This window comes from Hippichthys cyanospilos, chromosome 6 (genome assembly GCF_059441005.1).
Source record: "Hippichthys cyanospilos isolate Australia breed blue-spotted pipefish chromosome 6, RoL_Hcya_1.0, whole genome shotgun sequence".
Lineage (NCBI taxonomy): Eukaryota > Metazoa > Chordata > Actinopteri > Syngnathiformes > Syngnathidae > Hippichthys > Hippichthys cyanospilos.
The window spans coordinates 13,287,416-13,312,933 of NC_142374.1; the positions used below are offsets into that span (position 1 = coordinate 13,287,416).

The 25,518-nt window shown below is 41.1% G+C and overlaps 2 protein-coding genes across 2 annotated transcripts in view; one reads left to right on the forward strand and one right to left on the reverse strand.

The window, feature by feature from the left end:
• wwox (WW domain containing oxidoreductase) overlaps positions 1-19,962 on the forward strand; it is a 171,332-nt gene extending 151,370 nt beyond the window's left edge. The window contains exon 9 of the mRNA XM_088416889.1: positions 18,291-19,962. Within this exon, the coding sequence (XP_088273015.1) occupies positions 18,291-18,488 (198 nt within the window). The 3' untranslated portion in view covers positions 18,489-19,962. The remainder of the gene's footprint in view (positions 1-18,290) is intronic.
• The window catches only part of mafb (MAF bZIP transcription factor b), a 46,585-nt gene continuing 39,613 nt past the window's right edge, over positions 18,547-25,518 (reverse strand). Inside the window, exon 3 of the mRNA XM_088416890.1 lies at positions 18,547-19,902. The gene's annotated coding sequence lies outside the window, so the exon portion shown is untranslated. The remainder of the gene's footprint in view (positions 19,903-25,518) is intronic.

The window sequence follows — 25,518 nt, forward strand, 5'->3', positions numbered from 1 at the left end:
AGCCCTTTTGATGTTTGTTTTTTTATGGGATTGAGGGTAGTACAGGTAAACTGTCACCCCCTTCCAACTGATGTCAATGGCTCCAAGCATCCCCCTTGCTCTCTTCTTCGGCTGCTGCTCCTCTTACTTTGAGGGTCAGTGGGCTTTGGGAGCTGTCAGCTCCGCGCTGCTTTCAGCTGGCTGACAGGCCGGGGTCCGAGGTCAGTGGTCAGGAGTTAGAGAGCGGGACGTGACCCAAAAGATAAACAGCGAGGGGAGGAGGGTCAAACACCCATTCGCCCTGAAAGAGCCTGTCTTTCTCCACACATGAAGTGGTGGGGGGGATACAGTGCTTTCATATCACGTGAATGTTGATTCTTCTGTCCTCGTCATGCATCATGTAGGGTGTGTGCTGTTTTTAACTCTGCCTAATATCCAACCGCTTCCTGGTACTTAATATTTGACTTCCTATAAGCTGGTATACAGTGTATCTCACCATCCAAGTTGGGTGTCATTTTTAACTGCATCTTTGGTAGCATAAAATAAAATTGCCCCCCCTCTGTCAATCTGAGCCCGAAAAAAACCTGAGCATGCATGTATGGCTTACCTTTTGACACTATACGTGAGATGTTTGCACGCTGTGCCTCTATTCGCCTGTTTACAGCTCCCTTTAAAGCACCAAGGTCACGACGTGCCGCCACCAAAGCATCGTTGTGTCCATAAAGCGTATACGTCGACGCAAACTGGCACTTTGTCACGGTCACCGAGCAATTCATATATCGACGCACTCATATCATCATATTTTAAGCGACACGTGCATGGTTGCCTGACGTGCCGGACCCCCTCAACCACACCAGCATCACCCCCACTCCCTTCCACCTAAGATAGGTAATGGATGACAGACTAAAAGAGACTGAAGGGAATTAAGATAAACACGCGCTGATAGGACTAACCAGCCCGGGCCTAAGCGCTGTCTGCTTATGCCGAATTAAAACATATCGCACGCTAACACAAAGCACACTCCAAGGATCCCATGATGGATTTATATCCAAACGGCATGCTTAAAGAGTGGAATAAATGTTTGGACAGTGGTAGCTCTTTGAGTAATTGATCAATGAATCACACAAGAGATCTTGTAAATTATGAAGACAAATCAAAGCGCCATAACTCAGGGCCTCTATTAGAAAATGTTCAACACATTTAAACTGATAACAATGACAAGGCGTTGTTTTGTTTCTTTGCTCAGGAGGCGTTCTGCATGTTGATTATGTAGAGTGAAGCGAAGGCATTGTAAAGGCACTTTTTACACACTGCTTTTTTTTTTTTTTTTACGCCTCTGTGTATCTGTGCAGATCAGCAGCATATTTTGGGTCCACAGGCTAGAAAATGTTTTACGAGAAAGCTCAGCATTTGGCTTTTCTAACTATGAAGACCACCGGCGAGCCGATCGGCAGGATTGATATTAGGTCTAAATCACCCGCAAAACGGCTAAAGATAAAGTTGTTTTGCAACTTCAGCTCAACCCTTGGTATCCCTTAATTACACAACAAAATTAGCTGTTCACCTACAATTCAGGATGCGGGCTAAAATCCTTCCAGCTGATCGGCTCTCCAGTGGACTTCATTGGTAGAAAAAGCCATTTTCTAAATGGCTCTTCTATGGGCATTCTATTGTTAATATTAAGTGAGTGTGCAGTTATTTGACTTAACTGAATCGTTTCTTACATGGCAATGTGGTCTTGGCTCATGCACACTGGGAAACTCGTTATTGGATATGTTTTTGTTAAGTACTGTTGTAACTTGACAACAACTTTAGTGTTGTATTGGAGCACAGTGACCAAAAGCACTTTTACATTACAGGCTCCAAAACGACCCGGCCTCCCTTGAATTTTCTTGGCCTTCCCTGGCCTCCTTTCTTTCACCACTACATTGAGCACTAATCAATTGGGGCAAGATAAACTAAATTGCGCTAGCCTCTACTGCACACTCGCAGTGTGTGAGGTTCTGCCACAAAAAAATCACAAAAGGCTGAGCCCTGGTCACTGGTTTTGTGGCATTTCAAAATATGAATCATGGTTGCACAATATGCTGACATTGCAAATTATAGTTTGGTAAAATGCACAGAAAAATTCACACGTGAAAATTCAATTTGTAAGTCAGACAACTGGCTGCTGCCAAGACCTAAAAGTACAGTTTAAATGTGAAAAAATGGATCTCACTCTTATTCACTTGAATAGACCAGGCCAGGTACATGCGACTCGGGTACATTTTTTACCACACATTTTCTTTAAAACACAACATGTGTACTCTACCGGTATAAACTATATTTTTCTGACAGTGGCTGATGGTTTCTCGTCACAGTGACGATCACAGGCTCTTTCTTGGCCTGAGCTCTAGAACCAAGTTTTAAGATGTTCTGCAGACCTGTTCCACATTCTCTGCAAGTCCTCCATCAAGTGTAATAGGAAGTTGACCACACAGGATGGAACCAGGTTATTACAGTGGAAAAGTAGAAAACATGGATTTATAAATCTCTACCATGTTTAAAGCACATTTGGTCCCTTCGGTTCATTTATTTTTGTGAGTTAATACTTTTCCTTGACCAAAGCCAGGGCACCGGCCTGTTTCTAATGTTTTATTAAAAAGATCTGTAAAGCAATGCCTAACAAATCATTAAAAAAAAGAAGAAAAAAATACTCAAAGGTCCACCTCCTTGGCAGAGGTAAATGAATGACCGGTGAGTTTAGGGCAAATGAGGAAAAGTAGTGTGAGCTGTAAGCACTGAACATGGACGAAAGGGGGAGGGAGGACAAACATGGCTGAACCTGGTTAGGAGGAGGTCACCCTCCGCCTGGGGAGACTGGTGCCTCAAGATTAGCCTCCACATTAATGGACTTAATGCACGCATGCACACAGATAGACACACACACCTTCATGCTGCAGGCTAGTCCCAAAGAATTTGTATTTCGTGGGGGGAGTGGAACTAGTGAGAACACAGCCCTTACCCTCATATCCTATTTCTCCATCCCCACTGCTGCATTACAATCCCATTTAACTCGCCCTGCTTCCTACACAATCCTATTTATGGACGCAACCGCTACATGCACACACACCAATCCTATTTGTGTGCCCCCTTCCTCTGTACGCAGGTGCCATCTATCCAAAAGGCCGCCGTGTGTGTGTGTGTGTGTGTGTGTTTCTCAGTCATTTGTGTGTGTATACCACCCTGAAAATGGAGTTGGCTTAACCCTGTTTTGGTTTCAAAACTACCTTATGTCTGCCTTAGAAAATCTACTCAAGTCCACTATCTTCATATTTGTTGTTGATTCCTTCCCAGCACCGTCCATTCACGTTTAAACAAGACAAAGTGCCCGACCTAAACACGCTGCTGTCTCCAGCTCCAAACTCTAGCCCAAAGCCGCCACTCAACCGGCATTATGAAAGCGTGTTCATGCCGTTTGAAGGTGCCGGATGAAAGGCGGACAGGCGTCAGGGACCCGCTTGGTCTGACACTCCCGATTAGTCGCTGCTGTTGGTGGAGGAGGAATGACGGAGGGATGGGTGGAGGAGGTGAAAGGCAAGGATGTCCTCCTCTAACTGGATTTGGGGAGTGGGGGTGGGAGGGAGGGGTGGAGGAAAGGTTTATGTAGAGCAACTTGTTCTGTCAATGCTCATCTTTATTAAAGGTGGAAAGGTGTAGCAAGGTGGCTGTATTTCAGCACTGTCATTTTCAAGGACTTGTTAGTCCAGAAAAACAAAATTGGGTTCCACGGCTAAATAACTGCTTGTCTTTCCATGTCTCCACCATATCACAGATTTTTAAGTTGTGGCAAAAACATGCACTAATGACAATTTCAAAAACAATACATAACTCAATGGTTTCTGACACATTTTTACTTCAATTCAATGGACACTATATTGTTGACTGAATATTGTTTTATTGTCCGTCTACATGTATTGCTTGAGACATCGCAACTATCCATGGTTTTCATTATACAATATGAGATTTTGTTCTCTGTGTTTGTATCAAGCTAGCAAACTCTCTTGCCACGTTGTGCAGTTGTTTTTAACACTTGAAAACCCATAGAAATCAAACTCCAATAGTTGAAGGCTGCATGTTTTTGATTATTCTTTCTCAAAACACATAATTCAAATGATAAGGACCTCGGGATGAGCATTTTTGACATTTGAATATCCTACAGAAAATATAAATCTCATACCAACTATTGGGGTAATCCTAAACATTTTTTTGTTCGGTGAAAAACATTTACAAAGACAGAAGACCAAACACCTATTTTACACTTATGTAAGACCAACTTTTGTAAAGTTTGTTTGCTTACTTGTACCCAACATTTCTCCCTAGAAGCATAAGATTTTAGACATTTTTTCTCCCATAAATATTAGTGTATGCAATGAATTGGCTGGCTGAAGCAGCACATCTGTGTCAACAAACAGGCTATAAGCATCATAGTGATCTTAGACATTTACATCTAACACGCCAGCAATCAAGCGCTGCTAGCTATCGGCTAATTTATGGTAGACGCACCTATAAGGGAGCCTGAGCCATCAGTGTTTACTTTCTCTACAGGTGCTGTATGTCAATATCAATGTCAGTGTAAATAAGTCATTCATTAGTGCCCTTGGCGATGGAGCGTGCTTTCAGAGCAATGTTGTGTTGTTTGTTTTGGGATTCCACAGTAACACTTTGCAGGAAAGAGATTAGTCAAGGTGTTACGCTGTTACACACTGCCATGGAAAACCTCAAAATAAGTGTACTAAGGCATTCATGTTCATATGTTATTTGGTAAATTAAGGTTTATTTTGAAGTTAACCGTCTTATGTTCACTGTCAGATCTAGCCCCCGGGCCTTCAGTTTGACACCTGTGAACTTATCATTTTAATCAGGTGTGTTGCTGAACTATTGAAAACATGCAGCCTACAAGCCCTCGAGGACTAAAGTTAAATATGTATATTTATACAATTTGTGCACAATATGTCATTCTCCTTCAAATGTAATTTCTCATTTAACAGTTTAGGAGGATTCATTTAGCTTTGATTTGTATGTTTGGTATGACAGTGAGCTCCAACAGGTAATGCCAAAGAACGTTTTGGTAGGTTCAGGTCTTACGTTGTCATAATGTACACACAATATTCAGTGGGTCTTGACAGATCAGTCAAAATGCTATAAAAGTGCCAGCGAAATGGCAACTCTGCTATGAAAAACGGATGCCTGTCATTGATTTATTATGAATGAACTCTGGTCAAGTTGGTCGTTCACTGTCTGTGGAAACGAGCCCCTATTACTTCTTACTGTTGCTTTTAAGGCCCACCATTCCAACATGTTGATATACGGTGTCTACCGTTTGACAGACATTTCTATCCAAAGCCAGCGGCGTGGTGAAATAGTGTGACCGAGCTGAATTTATTAATCATTCAATTAACTAAATGTTCTTTTAGATGGATGAACCGTCTGAGGGAATTGTCGAGCGCAAGAGCAAGGTAGATGGCGACTTGAACTTAAATGTGCCACACTTTGGCTGCCTGTCACCTGCTTTTGTAGTGTTTATGTCACACTCAATGTTTGGATTTGTGAAACCAAGTATGCTAAGGTATCTAAGGTCCCTTACCTAGTCGGATGAAACGTTCCCATGTGTCTTTTTTTCAGGGGGGGCAACTGGGAAAGTTGCTGGCGCAATCGATGGTATCGGACTATCAGGCCATTTCAACCATAAATTACCTGCGGCTAACAAAGCGTGCTGCTGTAACTATTTCATGGGCACTCAAAGTCACCTCAACCCATGTTGCTGCACACACACACACACACACGCACACACACTCTTGCACACATGCATGCATGCATGCACAAATGCATATAGAGTAATAAATAACAAATAATACACACAGTCCCTATTTGACCTCAAATATGGATGCACTCTACAAAAATAACACTGTATGAAATAAGTTAGATATGTATTATATTAACTCAGTGTACAATCTTTTCGCGCCTGCTAGGAAAATGTGATATCCAAATTTAAACAATAGCTCAGTCGACTTGCTTTTATTGAAAATAATCCCGTAACAACCTCAATTAACACGAGCTGCTACATGCACTGACTGCTAACAGCCACCTGACGTCCGCCCTCCTGCTCGTCCCGTTATGGTAATTATTGTAAGCAAGAATACGGCCGATATAAAAATGCACATCTGTGCGTCAAACATTCAGCTTATCTGCCTGACAGAGCAATCTTCCTCGAATAGTGTTGAATTAAAAAATAAATGAATCTTTAAGTTACTGTTTATAAGACGCACCCATACTTTTAGCCTTCTTATAATTGGAGAGTCGCGATAATTTTTGTCACTTAAAATATATTATTTGATTTTTTATTTTTTAGGAATGTTCTCAGCAGCGTTCAAATCTAATCAATTTCAAAAGATCAAACAAGTGTCTAGTGTTTGTCCTCGTCCGCTGCATGCACATCTCAGCAATGTGTGCTAATGTTGGCATGTTGCGGTGCAGCAGCTCTACCCTGGAGGTAAATGTTTAGTAGGCCTACACACACATACTCAAGCAGGACAAATGAGAATACAGACCACCATCTGTCCAAGAGACACCACCTCACCCTCTCCTTAACACTCCCGCTACCCTTGTACACTTTTCTGGTGTCATTTTTAATGCTTCATTAATCCTTCACTGTCCATTTACTCTTTTTTTTTTTTTTTTTTTTTAACCCTCCATATTATTGAGGTCAACATAATTTTATTGTTGTCAAACGCCACAATAGATCTTGCATCTTAGAAAAATAACATTACCTTAAGTGTTATTTTACCCACAAAGTTGATAACAGTCTTTAAATTACTGTGGACATCAAAGTAAACATGTCATTGTACTTGTTTGTACACTGTGCACATTATAAGAAACACTTGAATGACTAAAAACACACTCAACAATATTTAAAAAAAAAATCATTTGTATGCATGCTGCAAATTTGCTTAAGTTGAGGCTATTACAAGTCATATTTTAATGGTGCGTACTAAAATGGAATTTAAATTTCTGTGCAGTCCAGAGAACTGTCTTTATTTCCACAACATTTGCTCAGGTGGCCACTGTTCAATGGGGAATTTTGATTTAAAAAATGAAAATAAAACATTGGAATAGCCAGACAAACTGCAGTAAATTCTAACAAGAATATGATGCAACTGTTTTTAGTCACTTTTTAATCATTTACTTCTGATACTAAAATAAAAAAATCTTAGCACTCCATCATAACCAACGTTAAAATGCAGTTATGTAAGAAGCCAAAGTGTTCATCAAAAGGTACGGATTTATTTCTTTAACGAAAGAGAATTGAGGCTGTCACATTTTACTGACATGTTTAAATAAGGATAGAGTTTAAGTAAACGTTTACCTTAAAGTTTGAAAGGAAACAGAACTGAAAGATAAAATGTAACTCTATTCTATTGAAAGGTTCAATACAACTAAACTGTATTGAACAAATGCACTTTGCCTGATTTACAAAATTGACAAAATAGATTCATTTAATTCAGTTATTCCAAGTACCACATTTTCTGACTCACTATTTAATAAGAAAAATACATCCCTTTGCTCTAAAACACTGAATAAGGATAAATCATCTATTCATTATTATCAGTTGGACTATTGATACATTTTGATATGTACTTTGACATACCGCAATATTCCGAGCATGTTTTCTGCCTGTCAAAATTAGCCTTTAGGTGCCAATGAACTGAATGTTAAGTGTTAAATGTTCTTATCTGCATTAGATGCATTAGATGTAGCTTTTGCTATTGCTTTTTTTTGTAAGAGTGGGATCCATAGGGGCTGACACCGAAGGTGACACCCCCCCAATTCCCACCTCTTCCTGCCCCCCTGTGGTCGGTAACCTTGGAGACCGACTTTATTAAAATGAATTTGAGCAGGGAGGCCATCTTGACAGCGGCATAATTATATTGCGGCGCATCACCGTTAATTTATGCAGGAGCGCATTCTTCCGGTCAAGAGTGGCGAGACGGGGGTCACACATTTGTGTTTTAGAATAGACACACACACAAAGTCAATTTATAGCTACATAAGTATTTTCACTATGTATTTCAATTGTATTTGTAATTTAGACACTGAAACACAAAAAGGTTGAGTGGGTTGGTTTTCACCCGGCTTGCAGGTGGGCTGGAGCCTATCATAACAGGCTTTTGGCTGAGACACCACAGCTGTGCTAATGAAAAAATGAGCAAAGATCCTATAGTAGTTATCCATCAAACAATTTCTACTTAACACACACAAAATAGCAATACTTAGACAATGAGCACGCACTGGTGTTTGACTCTCTGCTCCGTAGAAACAACTTTACCGGCGCTTAGCTGGGGACCTTCTTTGCCTTTCCGTCTTGCAAATAAATCAAACACTGCTACGCATTTGAAAGCAGAGTCCACCGGGCCAGATTGGGCCCACGGTCCATCCTTTTCCCACGCTTGGTGTAAAGGTTCCACAACGGCTATAAGTCACTGCTCCAGTCACTCCACTGTGGCCGTGGTGACCAAGGGCACACTAATCTGTCCCATTAGCACATCTCTCACACACTCTCATAATGTTACTGCTAGCTGCTCTGCTGTGACACGCTCTCTCTATGTGTGTGCGCGCGCTTACACACTCGCACTCACGCACGTAATGACAGTTCTTCAGCTAGTTGCTCTCCTGTGAAAATGACACGTTCCTGCCAAATTAATATCATTACTATCAGTGTTTAATGGGGCAGTGCTGCCTCCTTATTTAAAACAGAACATCCCTCTGCTGACCTCCACGAGGAGGAGGAGAGTGTGGACGGAGGCCAACCGGGATTATCCATGATAAACGCTGGCCGCTGTGGAGCTTGCTTTAAGATTAAATATGAATTTAAACCTGAAAAAATGTTTTTTTGGGGGGTGACAGCAATGTCACATGTATGCTTTAAAGCCTTTCATGCACTGTAAGAAGTTTCGCCACCACGGAGGCTGTGATTATTGACTTTAAGATAAAACCGTGACATGTTTAGCAGGCGGGAGTAGTCAGCCAAAGCTAGTTGCCAAACTTGCCAAATGAGCTGCTGAGGCGTCTTGCCTCAACCTGCTGGCTACCTGGCTGCAAGGTGTCACTAGCATCATGGTGAATTCTCTTGGAACCCTCCCTCTTTCAGTTGAAGTGAGGTGAAGATGCGACTTCGTCCATTTCACACGCCGCTGTTTTTTCTTCTTCCTCCTCTGTTGTCAAATCGGACTATGTGTGTACATGACTGTGTCTGTGTGTATTAAATAATGTAAATCAGCCTCATGTCGCAACACCAAACAAGAAGCAGTTAACAAAATAGAACATATTGATAAAGGTCACGAAATAAAACCACAAGACACATATTACAGCAAATTTTTTCAAAGTGTTCTTTTATCCTTGCTTGTCACAGATAAACTGAGTACACGCAGCCTGAATCTTTGTTTCAATGAGTGTAGATGACGAAAGAGACCAAGGTAAGAAATGGCCCGATAAATATTTTTCTATCATCAACAACAGAAAATGGAGCAATTTAAAATTGAAACACACACGCCTGAAGGTCAAAGCTGCATTCAGTGTTGTTTCTAGCTTCAAACTTGGGACACTCCCATATGTAACTCCAAAATGTTAACTCGAATGTCCAAAGCAGAGCGCCATCTAGTGGTGCTCTGCCCACATGTAAACGCTTCAGTATTAAAAACTTTGCGCCTGCCAAGGGATCTGAGTAAGTCAGTCAGGTGAGCGCATCACAGCCAATAAAGCAGACATGCGCGTTCACGTATAATTCACGTGTTTTATGACGGCCCACGTTCCCGTGTGGCTGTGCCCGCAGAAGACTAAGGAGAAAAGCCCTTTTAAAAAGGTAATCCCTGCGCCCGAGTCCCTGTCCCTTTTACTGCTCCCCTTTAATGAATAGCTGTCCAATAAGGCCTTTTATTGTCTTAGCATATGTTGCTTTTATTAGGGCAAAATAATTAGGTTGTGCGGATCACTTCGGAAGTCCCGTTGTCGCCTGATAAAAATTAGATTGTTTCACAGTGGCTGCGCAAGTCCTTCCGACTGGCTGTCATTTTCCCCTTGGACGCCTCGCGTCCTACGCCAGAGTCATATCCTCGCCTCCTGCCTCCTTGGTGCCCCCCTCGGTCCCTTTGCACCTCCTCTTACCTTTTGTGCTTTCCTCACCTTCACCTTTGCTTGTGGGTATTCAAGTCGGAATTCAATGTAAGATGATGACTGCCACTTGGTTGGTTTCTATATGGTGCAGAAAAGCGAGACTCAGCGGGATCCTCTCTTGTCCTTCCTCTTGTTTAACCTCTCGTCAATCACCAGTTCTGTCACAAAGTAAAAATGTTACAAGCTCATCGGAATAGAATTCGTTAGTCGCTATAGTTGTTAACAATAGTCTCAACCAGTGATTCTCAAATGGAGGTATATGTACCCCTGTTTCGGTGGTACTTTGAGTCACTAGTATAAAACAAATTAAATATTTGTAGTATATACTGCTGGTCTTTCCGTCAGTCCGTCATCCAGTTATCAGCTGGTTTCTCTATCAATCTCTATTGGTCCCATCCATCTGTTGCTCAGTTTCACTCTGTCGGTCTGTTGGTTACTTATCTCAGGTTGGTCCTATGCCAGTTTTTCACTCCCATTTGGTCAGTTTTTCACTCCCATTTGGTCAGTTTGTCTGTCTCAGTTGGTTGGTCTGTCAATATGTCAGTTTTTAGGTATTTTGTTCAGCCTTGGTCTATCATTCCATCGGTCCCGGTTGGTCTTTCTGTCCCCATTGGTTGATCCGAAGCTGAATGCCTCTAAGGTTGTTCCATCCATCTTTGTTCTATCTCTTTTAGAACAAGTCTAAAATGGACTACAACTGTAGTCTGTAAATTCTATTGTTGGAATGACTTTGTCTGGAGAAGAAGAAAAAGGAAAGCCAAAGCTTGAGCGGGCATGATGAACAAATGGAAAAAAGGTGAGAAAAAAAGCCGCAGTCTCCATTCTGTCCCTAATCCCCCCCGCGGGAAGAACACGTTGCCAGTAGGTGAGTATTAGCCACATCCAGCAGGGTAATGGAGGCTATGAATTAGAGTTTAGCACCCACGATGACCAGGAGGGGCTTAATCACAGGGGAGATCCGTGATGGTCAATTTGCGGGGATCAGTCCGATTACCTGCTCCTGTAAAGGTTGGACGGACACGTTCACTGCTTCGGTGCAGTCGGTGATTTGTTCTGTTTCTATTAAAAGTTGACCTTTTATTTGCACCGTGCATTCAGCAAAACCGCAACACCTCGACACCAAACCCAGTACTACTTCTACCTTCATGCCAGCACATGGACTCTCTGTACATAAGTTGAATTACATATACTGTACTTTTAACATACGACTGATAAAAGTAGGAGTACAAATGCAATGAGTCAGCACACAACCGCCGCAATTTGGTCTCTTGGTTTGCTTTCTGTTTTTTGCTTCTTAGTAGCAACCAAATAAATAAAGTCAAGTGAAGTACGAATATCTTAAAAAAAAAAATTGTGGTCACCTCTCAAGTCAGTATTCTGTGAGTTGGGGTATGTTTTGAGTGCGACTTATCTGTTCACCTTCTGCTCCGCTGGACAAGCAGAATGAAGAGACAGCTTGTTTATTTGAGGGGGGTGCCACATTAACCAAAGGTCCCGTTACAGCTGGACTGAGCACGCTCAGTTGAATTGTCAGCTTGCAAAGGTTACCGCAGTTGAGGTACACACACACACACACACTCAAAACACACAAGGATTCATTTTTAAAGTCGCCTTTTTCTCCATCACAATTCGTTCCAGGATGCTGGTCACTTCCCATTTGGGAACTATTCTCCACATTCAGATTCCCACTAGCTACATCGTGCTTTCATTGAGCAAATCTTATTTATTTCAACATACTTACTTATTACAAGGAACTTTAATGTGAGAAAGGCGAGCCACAGTCTTCGATGCACTTTTCTACCATTATTTTTCAACCCCCCCCCCCCCCCCCCACACACACACACACACATCATACACATCATAAGCATAACACTGACAGCCACAGCTCACACATGTATATAAGCAAACGTGACTAGTTTTTTTTTTTTTCAATGCATTTAAAAGTGTTTTGCAAGTGTTAATATTATTGTATTAAGTTTAAAAAGTTAGTGGAAGTGGAAATAAAATACATTCAAATGTTCACCTTTTGTACATGGTCCTGAAACGCAGATGTAATAGAAATATAATTCATCGTCTAAGTTGAATTTATGTTAAGTCTTAACTTCAAACGACCAAGATATGCAAAGTATGGGTTCCATTTTTCATTGAACATTTCTGAAAAGTCTCAAAAGTATGACAGGTCAAACACAAGAAACTGCAAAAAACAAACACAATGAGGTGAAGAGTACCCCATTAATAATTTTTTTTGTACTTGTTCTTTAAAAAAAAAAAAATTAAACATATAATAGCATTTTTACTTCAGTACATTTTGTTTAATGTAACACTTGACTATATCACATATTCATTGATGAACAATGATATTAATCATTTATTGAATATATGGAATTTACTTACTGGTGAATTGATTTAGTGTAAATAAAATAGTTTTTACTATTCATTCTGAACCATTTGTCCGTTTTGAAAAATCCCACAGCAAAATCATTTCTTTGATTTAGTCTCTACATAAAAGAATGCACGCACCCTTTAGGGTTTCAATGGTTATTTATTAAATGTAAAATATCTTTAGCACAGGTTAAAAATCAGACACCTCCATCTATGTTTTAACACCACATGACGGGGGAAGAAGGAAACAAAAACATTAGAAAACAAAATCATTTTGTAAATATAGAAGCACAATCCATTTGAATTCCCACTTGAATGAATGGGAGCGAAATTGTCCATGAGGTTGGGCAGAGCACACCTCCACCATTCTGTTTTTGTTTTTTTTTTTAACTGCTAAATGTTCCACCTCGTGACCACGCTCCAATTATTCGCTGTGCCGAGGCTGACTGTGATGGCCCTGGCCAACTTCCGGCGTGTCAGAGGCCCCACTCTTGTCTTTGGCCCGTGTGCTCTGCCTCAAACCTTGCTTTGCGTCGGTAGCGCTGCCAAACGTCAGCCAGATGGTGGGCGGGAACACACAAGCACCCACAGGAGCAAGAAAACAGGAAGACTTGTACACACACATGGTCCTAGAATAGAGAATATTGCCTGACAATATCTATTTTTTAGTTCTATGTTTTCCGTTTTCTACTTTTTTTTGTCATATTTTTTTCATGGACATGCCATATAAGAGTTTAAGGAATTTATAAAAGTACCTGAAAGAATTGCTAGGTATTCAGCATGCATAGCCGGTATTATCATTAATATCATCATTATTTTTCAATATATACATGTCAGATTCTATGTACAAAAACAGACTGCTCTACAGTACTGGCTTTATTTATATCCAGGTCAATGTCGTAGCTACAGATGGAAGACCAAGGGACATGTGGGGGGTATAACATGCAAAGTGGCACAAGAGAACACGCCAAAAAAACATTGTTACAGCACATTTGGCCCCTCGCACACACGCGCGAACTTGCTTTTGAATACGCTTGTTTGCACACTGATACTGTACAAGGGAAATTGTTCTTGCTTGGAAGAAGTCCTCTGGTTTTGGGGGCTTTATTGTGGAGACTTGGAAGACGTGGATCACATCTCAGAGTGTTTCCAGAGTTTATGATGATTTTCTTTTGTATAAAACTATAGCATAAGCAATAAAAACATGGAATGAAAACAGCCAAACTAAAGCTAAAATCCTGTAAATTGTGCAAACTAATATTCATTATTTAATGTAATAATTTATTTTCCACTCAGGCTTTGAATTCTACTTTTACTGCATGTTCAATTTAAATGTATAATAAAGTTGTTGTTTTTTTTAATTGTCCAATTCCGTGCAATAATATTGTAGGTATTATTATCAAGATTTTTCATCAAAAGCTGCAAAATTAAATCATGCCTGACACTAGGCTGTTTCCTTTCTCTTCAAAAACACGCAACACTCTGAAACTGCTGTTTGCGCAGCAGCTCAACTCGGATACTGAAATAAATTCATTTAATTAACTAACGTAGCCACAAATAGCACTTGCAAGTGTACTTTGCATTATCATTAATATCACATTAAGAAGAAAGAGAAGAATGGACCCGTGGCGCCCTATCAGCTTCATGGCACATGAAGCCGCGCGTCCCAGTTTGAACCATACGCCTCTGGAAAACACTTGAGATGGGATCAAGGAGCTGACATTGACTTGATAACAGCAACCATGAAATACACACTTTACTCATCTAAAGTAAATGTACACACAAAGTGTGTCCTCATGAACAATTCACACATTGTGTTTGTTTTTAAGCTGCTTTCTGCTAGTGTCGGTGGACAAACATCTGCGTGGGTTTAACTAAATGTACCTATAACCTTAACTTAATTTGACCTTCTTGAAACACTGTTCAATGTGTCATTGTTAATGCGCAATTTATTATTCTCTAATATTTAAAGGGGCTGTTAACCTTTTAGGAGTCTCTTGTTTTCCATCATTTGTTTTTCCGAATTATTAGGTACGCATTACAGATGTCACATGCCTTGAACCTAGTACATTTCATTCAAGTTTTCGTATTCACTGGCACCAACCACTACTGTTAAAGGATTGTAGCATCAGACGGGGCTCAATTCTGAGTTCCAATCTGTTCTCACCATAGCGGCTTCTAACTATGGGGTACACCCTGAACTGGGACCAGCCATACATAGGGAGCATACAAACATCTATTTGAATTCACCAGAAAGAACTTTTTTGTGAGTAGTGTCTATTTTTCAAATGTTTTAGAGCTTATTTTTGGCAGTCGGCGATTAATGGACGATATTGTAAAACCTCAGAAGTTAACCTGAAATGGTGGAAAAATATGCGTAAGTCATGCGGAATGTGTTCGATGTTGTTTGGATCTGTTAAATTAGTGGGCAGTTGTCTTAAATTTTCTTCAGAATTTTGACATTTTTTGCGATTTGTCCTTATGTGTAAAAATACAAAGATTTATTTTTTTCTATCAGAAGCAGTTTGAAGCACATAACACGAAGCTCCTCCCCTCAAGATGGGGGGGGATACATAACTAAAAAAGTGTGAAAATGAAGCAATTAGTGTTAACCAGTTGCATGGGGAGACATCTACACGGACCGCTGAACAAAAATGAAAAGACTTTTGCTATGTCAGATTAAAGAAGTTGGCCACAGCTGGATTCAAAGCTGACAAAAAGGCATCAGCAAGTTTCCCTAATTCCATCTTCTTGTATGGCCAGTGTTTAGTAACTGGACTCAAAGTCATCTTTGTTGAAGGCGGCAAGCGACTGCCTGGTTTGAAATCGCGCAGGCGAGCAGCATCCGTGTGAACCTTCCAGCTCAGAGAGACACTGCTTGGCATTTGTCCCGTCTTTGATACATGAGACGCCACGCCGGGCCCAGTTATCGGGCGGCTGGCAGGTTACAGCGAGACGTCTTGCTTTTCTCATCATGACGCACTTCAAATGCTGCCGCGCGAGTTTACTTCCAGCTCTAGCTTGCAGCTTCATTGATGACAAATGCTGAAATCCCCCCCCTTGCTACATTTGCATTTAGCGTGTGGAAGCACAGCTGTGAGTTCAAATAGTTGGTGAAAGTGTGTGTTTGTGTGTGTCTATGTGTGTATGGGAAGACTTTTGAGCATTTATTGCATATTCTCAATAGTGTATTTACAGTAGCTTAAGGTATATGTACAGTAAATAGTATACTTTTGTTTTCACTATTATGGTTGTTTCTACCCCAAATGCCGCTTTTGGCCTCGTAGTCCAACCTTAAGGTAAATATTGACAAAAAAAATGCTCAAACATAATTTATATCTTTGATATTAGTGTTATGGCCCATGTTCTAGTCTGCTCTCTGTTTACAAAAGTTAAAACATTTACCGGTACTACATGAGTAGAACTGTGTCTTAGGTCTAACATTTTCTCCACTACCACTGGGCATTTTAGGCCTACCAATAAAACCTCAAACTTTATAGAAATCCATTCGAGCATTTATTTAATGTCACTGATATAAGCTCAATGAACTGGTACGCCCCTTGTGCTCGCTCGTAAGACAATTCAATGCACCATCCAGATGGCTGTGTCTTATCTTGGTGCCATTTTTGGCTTTGAGATCTTTGATAGCCAGCTTAAAGTTTAGTGCAGGGCAGCGGTAGGAAAATAATTCATCACACTAGTATAACAACTAACACACATTTGTAAGACTGTGTCTTATGAGTACAATTTTTCCACTTTTGGCCAAGTCGTAAAATCCACCCTTGATATCGATACTCCATAAAACTCTCTCGATAGGCACTTATTTGTTATCCCTAAAGTCCATCTTAAGGCCATAAGGAAGTACTAGAACATGGTTTTCTCTTTACCAGTAGAACAACTTTGGCATTCTCACGGGATAACCGCATTTGATCCCAATTATTAATAATGTTTTTTTTTTAATTTTAATATATACTGATCTGGCCACTAGTAGCGAGAAAAGTATGCGGGTATACTTTCTACCAGTGCTCTAAATTGTCTTACTCACGAGTACAAAGAGCTTACATGGACCTTAAGCTGGATATCAAGGATATGGAGTAAATGCTCAAACGGATTTCGAGGGAGTGTGTGTGTGTGTGTGTGTGTGTGTGTGTGTGTGTGTGTGCGTGCGTATATGTGGCGACGTTGGCTGCTTTCAGATAACGAGGTGAAAACATTTCACATGTCCAGCCTCAACGTTCACTTTGGTGCTGCTGCTGAAAGCTGTCATAGCGGCTTTTAATTTATTTTTTAATTCTATAAAAGCCTTTGAGCATCCTGGCTAATGTGTGTAATTCTATCTGACGTCTCGCTTTTCAAAATATCATAGATCCAGTGTAAATGTCCTTAGTATTTAATGACAGTGTGACTGTCCGGAGTGCATGAGACAGTTTGGTGCCCATTCATTGTCTTGATGCCCGCAAATCTAGCTTAGAAGACTTACTTGGGAAGAGTCAAACTCTGTGTTTTGTGTGTGTGTGTGTTTGTCGGTGTATGCGTGTGAAAGTGGTACAGATGTGAACTTGCATCTTTTCCCAATAACTTTTTTTTAAAGCCGTATCAATTCAGTGTAGCTATCCACTTCCTACAGCGTTTGTTTTCTAATTAGAACCTTAGTTGAGTTCTGGTTGAGAAAAGTTGAGTATGGTGGGTTTGCCAGTCAATTGGGAACATCTACAGTCATCTACAATCTGTTTTCTTGTTCCATAATTACAATAAGTGTGACTGAGAAGCACATACTTTTGTACGCATTACAGATGTAAGAATGCTTACATTTAATAAGACTAGCATTCATCTGTTTCTACTCCACAAGATTGCGGCGTCCCTCAAGGCTCAATATTGGGGCCTAACCTGCTCACACTATATTTCCTTCCCATATAGGTTTCTATGTACCTACTGTATTTCCAAGAGTGCATAAGCTCATTAGGGTAGAAGGTAAGCTAGTTTCTATCTCAGATGAGCCCTGGCAAAAGAAGTGGGGCATACCCTGGACTGGTCTTTGGCCAATCACAGAGCCAAGCAACCATTCTCCTTCTCATTCACACCTCTTGACAAGTCTTCAGTGAACCCAACGTGCATTTTTGGAACGAATACGGAAACCAGAGTATCTGGCAAAAAACCCACGCAAGCAAGAAGGGACACCAAAGCTGAGCTGAGACTCAAACCCCGAATTATGGAACTGTGAGGCTAACCACCAGCCCATCGTGCTGCTACATGATGAGTTCATGTGAAAAATATACATATTTATAACCTCAGCCTTTCACATAAACAGTGAAACCTTTCTATTTTCACAGGATATAGTCACATTAAATTGATGCTTGCATAAAAATGGTTGTAATTGCCTATACATGCCACTAGTTGGTGGCAAAGTTTCTATTAGACAACGCTATGGCCTGAATGAATGAAGTGCCAAGATGGCACCAAAGCATTATTTTTGCTTGAGACATGACGGCAAAAAGAGCAAATAGGTTCCAAAAACGTTGCATGTATCCTGGGGTTCATTGTACACGTAAAAAGCTTCTTCCACCGTGGTGTTCCTGTTCGCATGGTCCCATAGACACACGTTAGAGACATAGATAAATAAATATATGTATACAAATATATGTACAGGAGAGACAGCATGTCCACTTTGTGGGTTTCCTTTGCTGAGTTCATGTGTGTGTGTTTGCTTTGTCCTTCCGCAGCAACAAGGCGCCGCCACCACCGTGTACTGCGCCGTGGCTCCCGAGCTGGAGGGCCTGGGGGGCATGTACTTCAACAACTGCTTCCGCTGCGAGCCCTCCGCCCAGGCCCAAGACCCGGATGCCGCCGCCTGTCTGTGGGAGCTGAGCGAGCGCCTGGTGGCGCAGGGCGACGCCACTGCCCAGGTCCTGGCCATTTGAGGATCAGGGAGTCACGCTCAGTCCCCCCCCCCCCCCACTTAAACAAAAAAGGGGAAGCGTCATTGACTGCAATGTTCGATAGAGCTGCCACAAGCGCTACTGTGTTTATGGAGTTGCCACAATGAGGCGAGGATGAAAGGTGAAATCACATATACACTACTTGGAAGGCGAAAGATATTTACACTTAGGTTCTGGTCCATTTTTCTTGAGTTTTCTGTAAAAACGCTCTTGGTTAAAGGTTAACGCTCGGTAATAGACGTGCTTTCTGTAGTTTTTGTCTGATTCCAGCAATTGTGTCACATAGTTGAAGAAGTAGTATTAGGGCCACACTGAAAAGAAAAAGAAAATAGGACAGTCATAGGATTTGGAGACAAAAAAATATTTTTTTATTTACAAGAATAAAGACATAACTTTACGAAAAATATCGAGGCAGAATGTTACAAGAAGGACCTAATGAGTAAAGTTGATATTTCGTAATAAAAAGTGACAATATTACAAGGAAAAAGCGGGACTTAGGAAAATCTTACATTAAAAAGAAAAACACTAATCATTTTTAAGTTACAATTTTCCAAAAAAATGAAAGATATTCACAAAAAAATCCATACAGGAAAAAAATGCAAAAAGTCACTTTAATTTTTTTAAGTTGTTTATTCCTTTAATTGATCTATTTTTGAAAATCCACAATTTTACTCTCGAAACACTTTGTACCGTGGCATTTCTCCCAAAAATTCTGTTATTTTTAAAAACGTCCTTTCATTGTGGCCCTAATATTGTTTTGTCCAAATTGTCCATCATCCCAAGACTGTTTTTTTTGTGTATGTGTGTTATGTCTTCTCTGTAAATGTTACCTATGTTGATACTTCAAGGTTGGGTCCAAAGAAACGATGAGAAACTCATGACTATACTAACAGACATAGAGGTATGATTCTATATATGATAGTTCCACTTTTTTAATTATTAGTTTTCATTTTGTTTGTTTGTTTTTTTAAATAATGTCCTATCTGTTGTCTTTACAATATTTACAATTTCCTGATTCGTGGACATGTGCTAAAGGGATGTCGAAATCACTATTTTTTTCCCTCCAGTTTTCTGTACGAATCCATTGTAAACGACACCGTTCAGGCTATTAAAATTTGGAGGATTTTTTTTTTTAATAAGAAATACTTTTAGTTTTAGCTTTTTTGTCATTTTGAATAGAAGGAAATGTGGTGGTGGATTTCAGTCTGGTGTACTTTTTTTTTTGTTTAATAAGTTTTGTCATTTTTACACTGGCAGAGATTGAGAGGGTTTCTAGTCATTCGGGGGGGCTTCAAAGTTACGCCGCCATTGGTTGGGTTTCTTTTGGAGACCTTGTGCTTTATGGCAGTCCGAGTGCTGTCCAACTTGAAACATCAGCATTCCAGTGGAGAAATATCTGTGGAGAGGAAAAGAGAGAAATTATAGAGCCTTGAATAAAAATAAAAGTGAAAACATACATGTGTGCGTGTTTCCCGCAATGTGTGTTTTGCTTTTGAAGCACATTAAAATGAGAGTGTGTTAATCAGCTAGCCTTTAGGGGGAGATATTTGCGTGGGCAACAAACAAGCAACGCTGAGGCTACCACTATTTCTTATGCAGCAATAAAAGCCCAGAGTGTCATTCCATATAATTCATGATTATTTCGTTTTTTGGCCTTTTACGAGTACATGCATGTGGACTGTGCAAAATAAAACAATACAAAAAACAGATGAAGCAGCTGATCGCACAGATGCCCGCACATTCCTTATTTAATATTCCAAAATAAAAAGAACACATGCTTGGACACATGCTGCGCTTGTACACTCAGGCAATAGCGCCAGTGTCGCGCTCTGCTGTAATCAGTAGTGCACTCCATAGCGCAGGTGTCTTATCACTGGGTTTTTCACATCACATTACATCATTTTTCCAGTGAAACACGCTAAGCACAGATGCTTTCACAGTCAGTGCGATTTGAGTCTCAGGATACACGGGAGCAAAAGAGAAAAAATCATCCTGTGAAACAATTGTAGTCTTCTAGTTGCTGTCCATGGTGCTAATCACACGACTAGTGGCTCTTTAGGCCTGGTAGTACCCACTTAAGCTTTCTGAAAAGTCCATAGATCATTTTCTTTCTATACACTTAATGGCCAGCTTAGGGTGAAATGAGTTTTATTGAACCTGATCAGATTAGGTGTAACAAAATGTTCCGTTCTCCGTATACGAGAATCGAAAAAGACCAAAGGGGCTTCCACGTATCAGCGGATGTGGACGCGAGATGGGAGGAGCCTGCCCGGCTTCCACAGTGAGTATCATCGATCAGCACGTATCGGAATCGTCCTGATAGCTGATCAATATGCTACACTTCCTCTCAGCAGGAGGAGGAAAGAGGAGGACCTTGATCTTTTCACCCCAGGCCAGGCCAGGCCAGTTTTGACCAACCTTTGTGTAATGATGAATTGAACCCTTCAAAAACCAGGTGGGACAGACAAAAGTTAGGAAAAAGGTATGCCGAATAAGTCACAAATTTGCTTGGAATAAAGTAAAATGTCAAGTGAGCATTGCCTCATGACTGAAAAACTCAAAAGTGATCAGTATGAAATCTAGGCAACTAATCTCACCATTTGTCATTCATTTCATTATTTTTCCTGTCACTATTTGTCAGCAGCAATGATGAAGTAAAAGACATGACTTGTACTTAAAAAAAAACAAAAAAACATCCAATTTGTACCAATAAAGTAAAATTTGATCATTTTCCACAGCACCCTGATTATCTCAATAGCACACTAACATGCCGCAACATAGCGGTTGGGAAGGGCTTCCCTTCCACACACATGCTCACTCACATACACTCACACACAAATGGTGTGGCGGAAACCGATATGGGCACCACCAGCCGACATGAAGCAAAAACCAACACTGGCTGTTCCCTTAATTTCTTTTTCTTCCCTTCACCGAGTTCATTTCAATTTGGACCGTAATTGTTTACGAGCGACCATTTCATTTTCCATTATTGTTTTTATTTCTCCTCGTGATTAATTTCACCTCTCAAGGAATAATTATGAGAGGATTGATTTGATTATGCCTTTGTTCTGGCCCCCGTCGGCTCCATTGACTGAGGGAAACGCCATCTCGCCATTTGCGGCGGATATATTTAATGATCACAATCAATGTTAAAGCTCTCTCTAGACTCGACTAACTCAATAAATATCTGCCAGGAGGAAATTTACCATCTAACTACAGCCGGCAATAAAGTCTCTGCCTTTCCTCCTCCTCTTACCTCAGCCGCCCACTCTGCTCTCTTTCCATTTCTTCTGTGGTGAGGGCCACATTGTGATTAAAACTGCTGATACATTTTCATTAACAGCTGCTGTAGAGGCCACTCAGTCATTGTGGCGCTTAGTAGCTTTCGTCGGCTACTCCTGAACTGAGTTGCAAATTTTCTTTGTTTTTCACTTCTATGGCTCGTCTTGTCAAGGCATGCGGCCCTCTGCAGACCTCAAGTGACATGTATATATATATATATATATATATATATATATATATATATATATATATATATATATATATATATATATATATATATATATATATATATAGTAATGTTAATTTGTGGCTTTCTTGAAGTACAATTTGCGCACTTATTTCCTTATATTCTAATTTCTTTTTCTTGCTTTTGCACAGCCACTACTGCTTAGTAGCTAAACAGCACAGCGGGGCGTCGTCACCCTGCTGCGCTGTGTGCATTTACACCTTGCGTGCAAATGACACTGAAACAGATCACTGTTTGTCACACTGCCAGCCACCATTTCACACGTGTAGTTAATTAGATTATGTTCTCTTAGGACTGCATACTAGCACTTTGCAATATTTTACATACAGTTACTGTTCAGTTGATGTGTTACTCTGAATTTTTCCACAGTTCTTTTCTTTGTTAGCTGGAGCCTAACCCAGCTGAACACGTGTATACATTGATGAAAGTTTTTGGAGGTGTGTGTTGGTGAAAATGTATGAATTATTTTACTATGAACTACTGACAACATACAGTAACTCAAATTACAAATATGAATATTGTCATTTAGGACATGGAGTTGCAGTAAATAAAGTTGACCATTTTTTGGTGTTTTATTTTCTCCCAGTTTTATCTCAAGTTTTTCACTGTGCACTAGCATTTGTCCATTACATTATCACTGGATTGTGGTGTACCATAGGGCTCATGTTAAGGTCCCAACTTGTTCTTACTATTGCTGCTGCTTCTTCTCCTTGTTTAATGCCATTTAAAGCCTTGCTGCTCAATTTACAGAATGTTTAATACTTTTTACGGATTTAAGGGAACCCTCATCCAATTTAAAAAAGAACTTTTTTTTAAAGGTGTAGTGAGAGGCCGTTAATAACAAAACCAGACGATACCTCACTATTGCATTTGAATTCCCCACTTATTTCCCCCCTCCTGGTCTTCCCGCACCATCTGTAAGTTGCAGGTGTTAGTATTTATTTATTCGATGGATGGAAGTCACTGCTCCAATGAGGAAATCCTCGAATCCCCCTGCGTGTCCTCGGCGCAAGACAGCATGACCTTGTAAACCCTGAGTTATTTTCCCTGACAACAGTGTACGACTGGGAAGAAAAACAAGAAGAGGAAGTGATGGGATGAGGTGGGGCGGGAGGCGGTGATGGGATATGGGTCGCTTGTAGGGAGCCAATGGGGGGGGGGGGGTTTAGTCGAGAAAAAGAACTCCTGCCTGTCATTCCTTTCAAACGCTAAGAAAAATGAGCACTTGGGCTGAAGTACAATTATTAGCCCCTGTCCACAGATTCATCACAGCATAGAGTGGGAGGTAGAGAGGATGGAGGGGGGTAGAGCAAAAAGCTTGTGGTGGAGGAGGGAAACAATGTGGAAGTGAGGAAATTGACCCAAGTCCGTGAGCGAGGTGCGAAGGTGCGCCGAGAAACACAAGGGAGGGTGAAAGGGGGCGAAAGAGGTGGAGTTTTGAGACAAAAAAAATGGAAGGGGGACGGGGTGGGGGGCTAAATAAAAGGTGAGTGAGGAAATGAGAAAGAGCGAGGCCGAGGTAAAAGAGGCTCGAATGAAATAAGAGGATTTGTCAGGCCAGCGCTTGGTGGCAGTAATAAAGTCTGCTAATCTGAGGGGGCCCCAACGCTTGGCTGCTCACATGCCGACTCGCTTCATGTCCCACTTTACCACCAGGCCACGCCAAGGTCACACGCGCACACACTCATGTTTTCAATCAGCTTGTTTGTGCACCTAGTGTGTGCGCTCCTCAAGGCGGCGCAGTGTGGCCAAACACATTCAATTGACCACAGCATCCTCTTTTTGAAGGACCTTAAAAAAAACATGGCCGCCCACAGCCATGTTGATTTTGGAATCTCATTTTTCTCCCGTTCCTAACCGACTTGGGCCGCGCCAATCAATAGCTATCAAAACTGTTACGTGAATACATCTGTCACGCGCAGATAATAGATTGGCGAGGATGTAACACGTCTGGTTAAGAGTGCCGCCGGCTGAAAGGAGATATGCGCGCCGTTGTGTGTGTGTGCGTGTGTGTGAGAAAAAGGGAGAGCGAGTCGGTCTACCACAAAGCACACAGCACATAATGTATGCCTTTCTTTTATTTCACAAACACAGACTAAAGCAAAAGACTGAAACACGCACTCTACTGAATGTGACACGGACCAAAACATCCGGCACCCCTGCGTTATCCAATCACAGCCGCTTAAAGTGTTGAAGAGCTGAGGCTGTGTGAACTCAGTCTAGTTGTGCCTCAATACCTTTGTATTGTTCTTTCTAACTTATGTCTGCTCACTTGTTGGTCACATGACTCTGCCGGCCGCGGGAATTATGATTGACAGCCGCGGACTGATTTAGGTGTCGTTCGCAAACAGCACAATAACCGGCACGCACATAATCGCCTCATTGAGAACCGCTTGTATTACTACTGTGTATGTATGGGATCAGAGAGTCCCTCTCGCCTTCTTCTTTTTCTCTTGCTCAATGCGCTAAATGGGCCCGCTGGCGGCCGCCCAGAGCTGCCTTGTAAATAAACCCGATGCCGTAGGATTGGAATAAATTAAGCTCATATATGCAAACACGGAAAAATCATAGCAATATCTCAATGGATGTCAGTGAAGAGAGAGAGTGGGAACGAGGGAGAGGGAGGAAGGTGGTGGAGAGCTAACAGGTGGAGATTTATATTGCTACCTCATTGCTCATTCAACTATTTTTTTTCCACTTCAATCTCCAAATGCACCACTCCCACCCGTGCAAAGCATTGTAGGAGGAGAAGGCCTCAAAAGCGGATCGAAAAACAAGATTTTTCAACTAGGGTGCTAAAGTAAATGGCTTCGTTTTCATGGTCTCTTGTTTTTTAAATGACTATGAGGCATGAGACTATTTTTTTTAACTTAAAGTAAGAAGTCTTTATTTGACATTTATTTTAAGTATCCATGTACATCACAACCTTTTTCCCCAAAGGCCCTCTACACAACAAGCTGACGTCGGCGCCAAAAACTTGTTTCCGTCAGCTTGGTGTGCCACACAGTTGGAATGTCGGCATTCATCGCAAGGCGTCGGAAAAGGGTTTGGGGTCAATTCAGCATACCAAATCAGGTGGGGGCCATTGAAACAATTTTCTCTCTGAGTGGTTGTTTAGCTAGCAAATTAGCGCACAAGATGAGACGAGAACCGGAACTGTGGCGACAGTCAAAACCTCTATAATGCGTACCTATTAAGAATAGCCGATCTGCTTAGTGAACGGCTGATGGTGCAGGGGGCCATGATGTCCGATCGTCAGGTTGGTGCGCAGATGGCCCAAGGATCCACCTGGATGTTGACTTAAGACGATTTTTTTTCCCACTCTCTTGTGTCAAAAGTCATTAGCCTTAAAACTGAGCTACTATACTCTTTAATAAACATGTACTATAGTAAGGTTTTTTTTTCATTAATATTTTTAAGGTATCCATTTATAGATAGACATGTTATATAAGGACCCATCGGATTATTTCTAGTCGTCCTGAC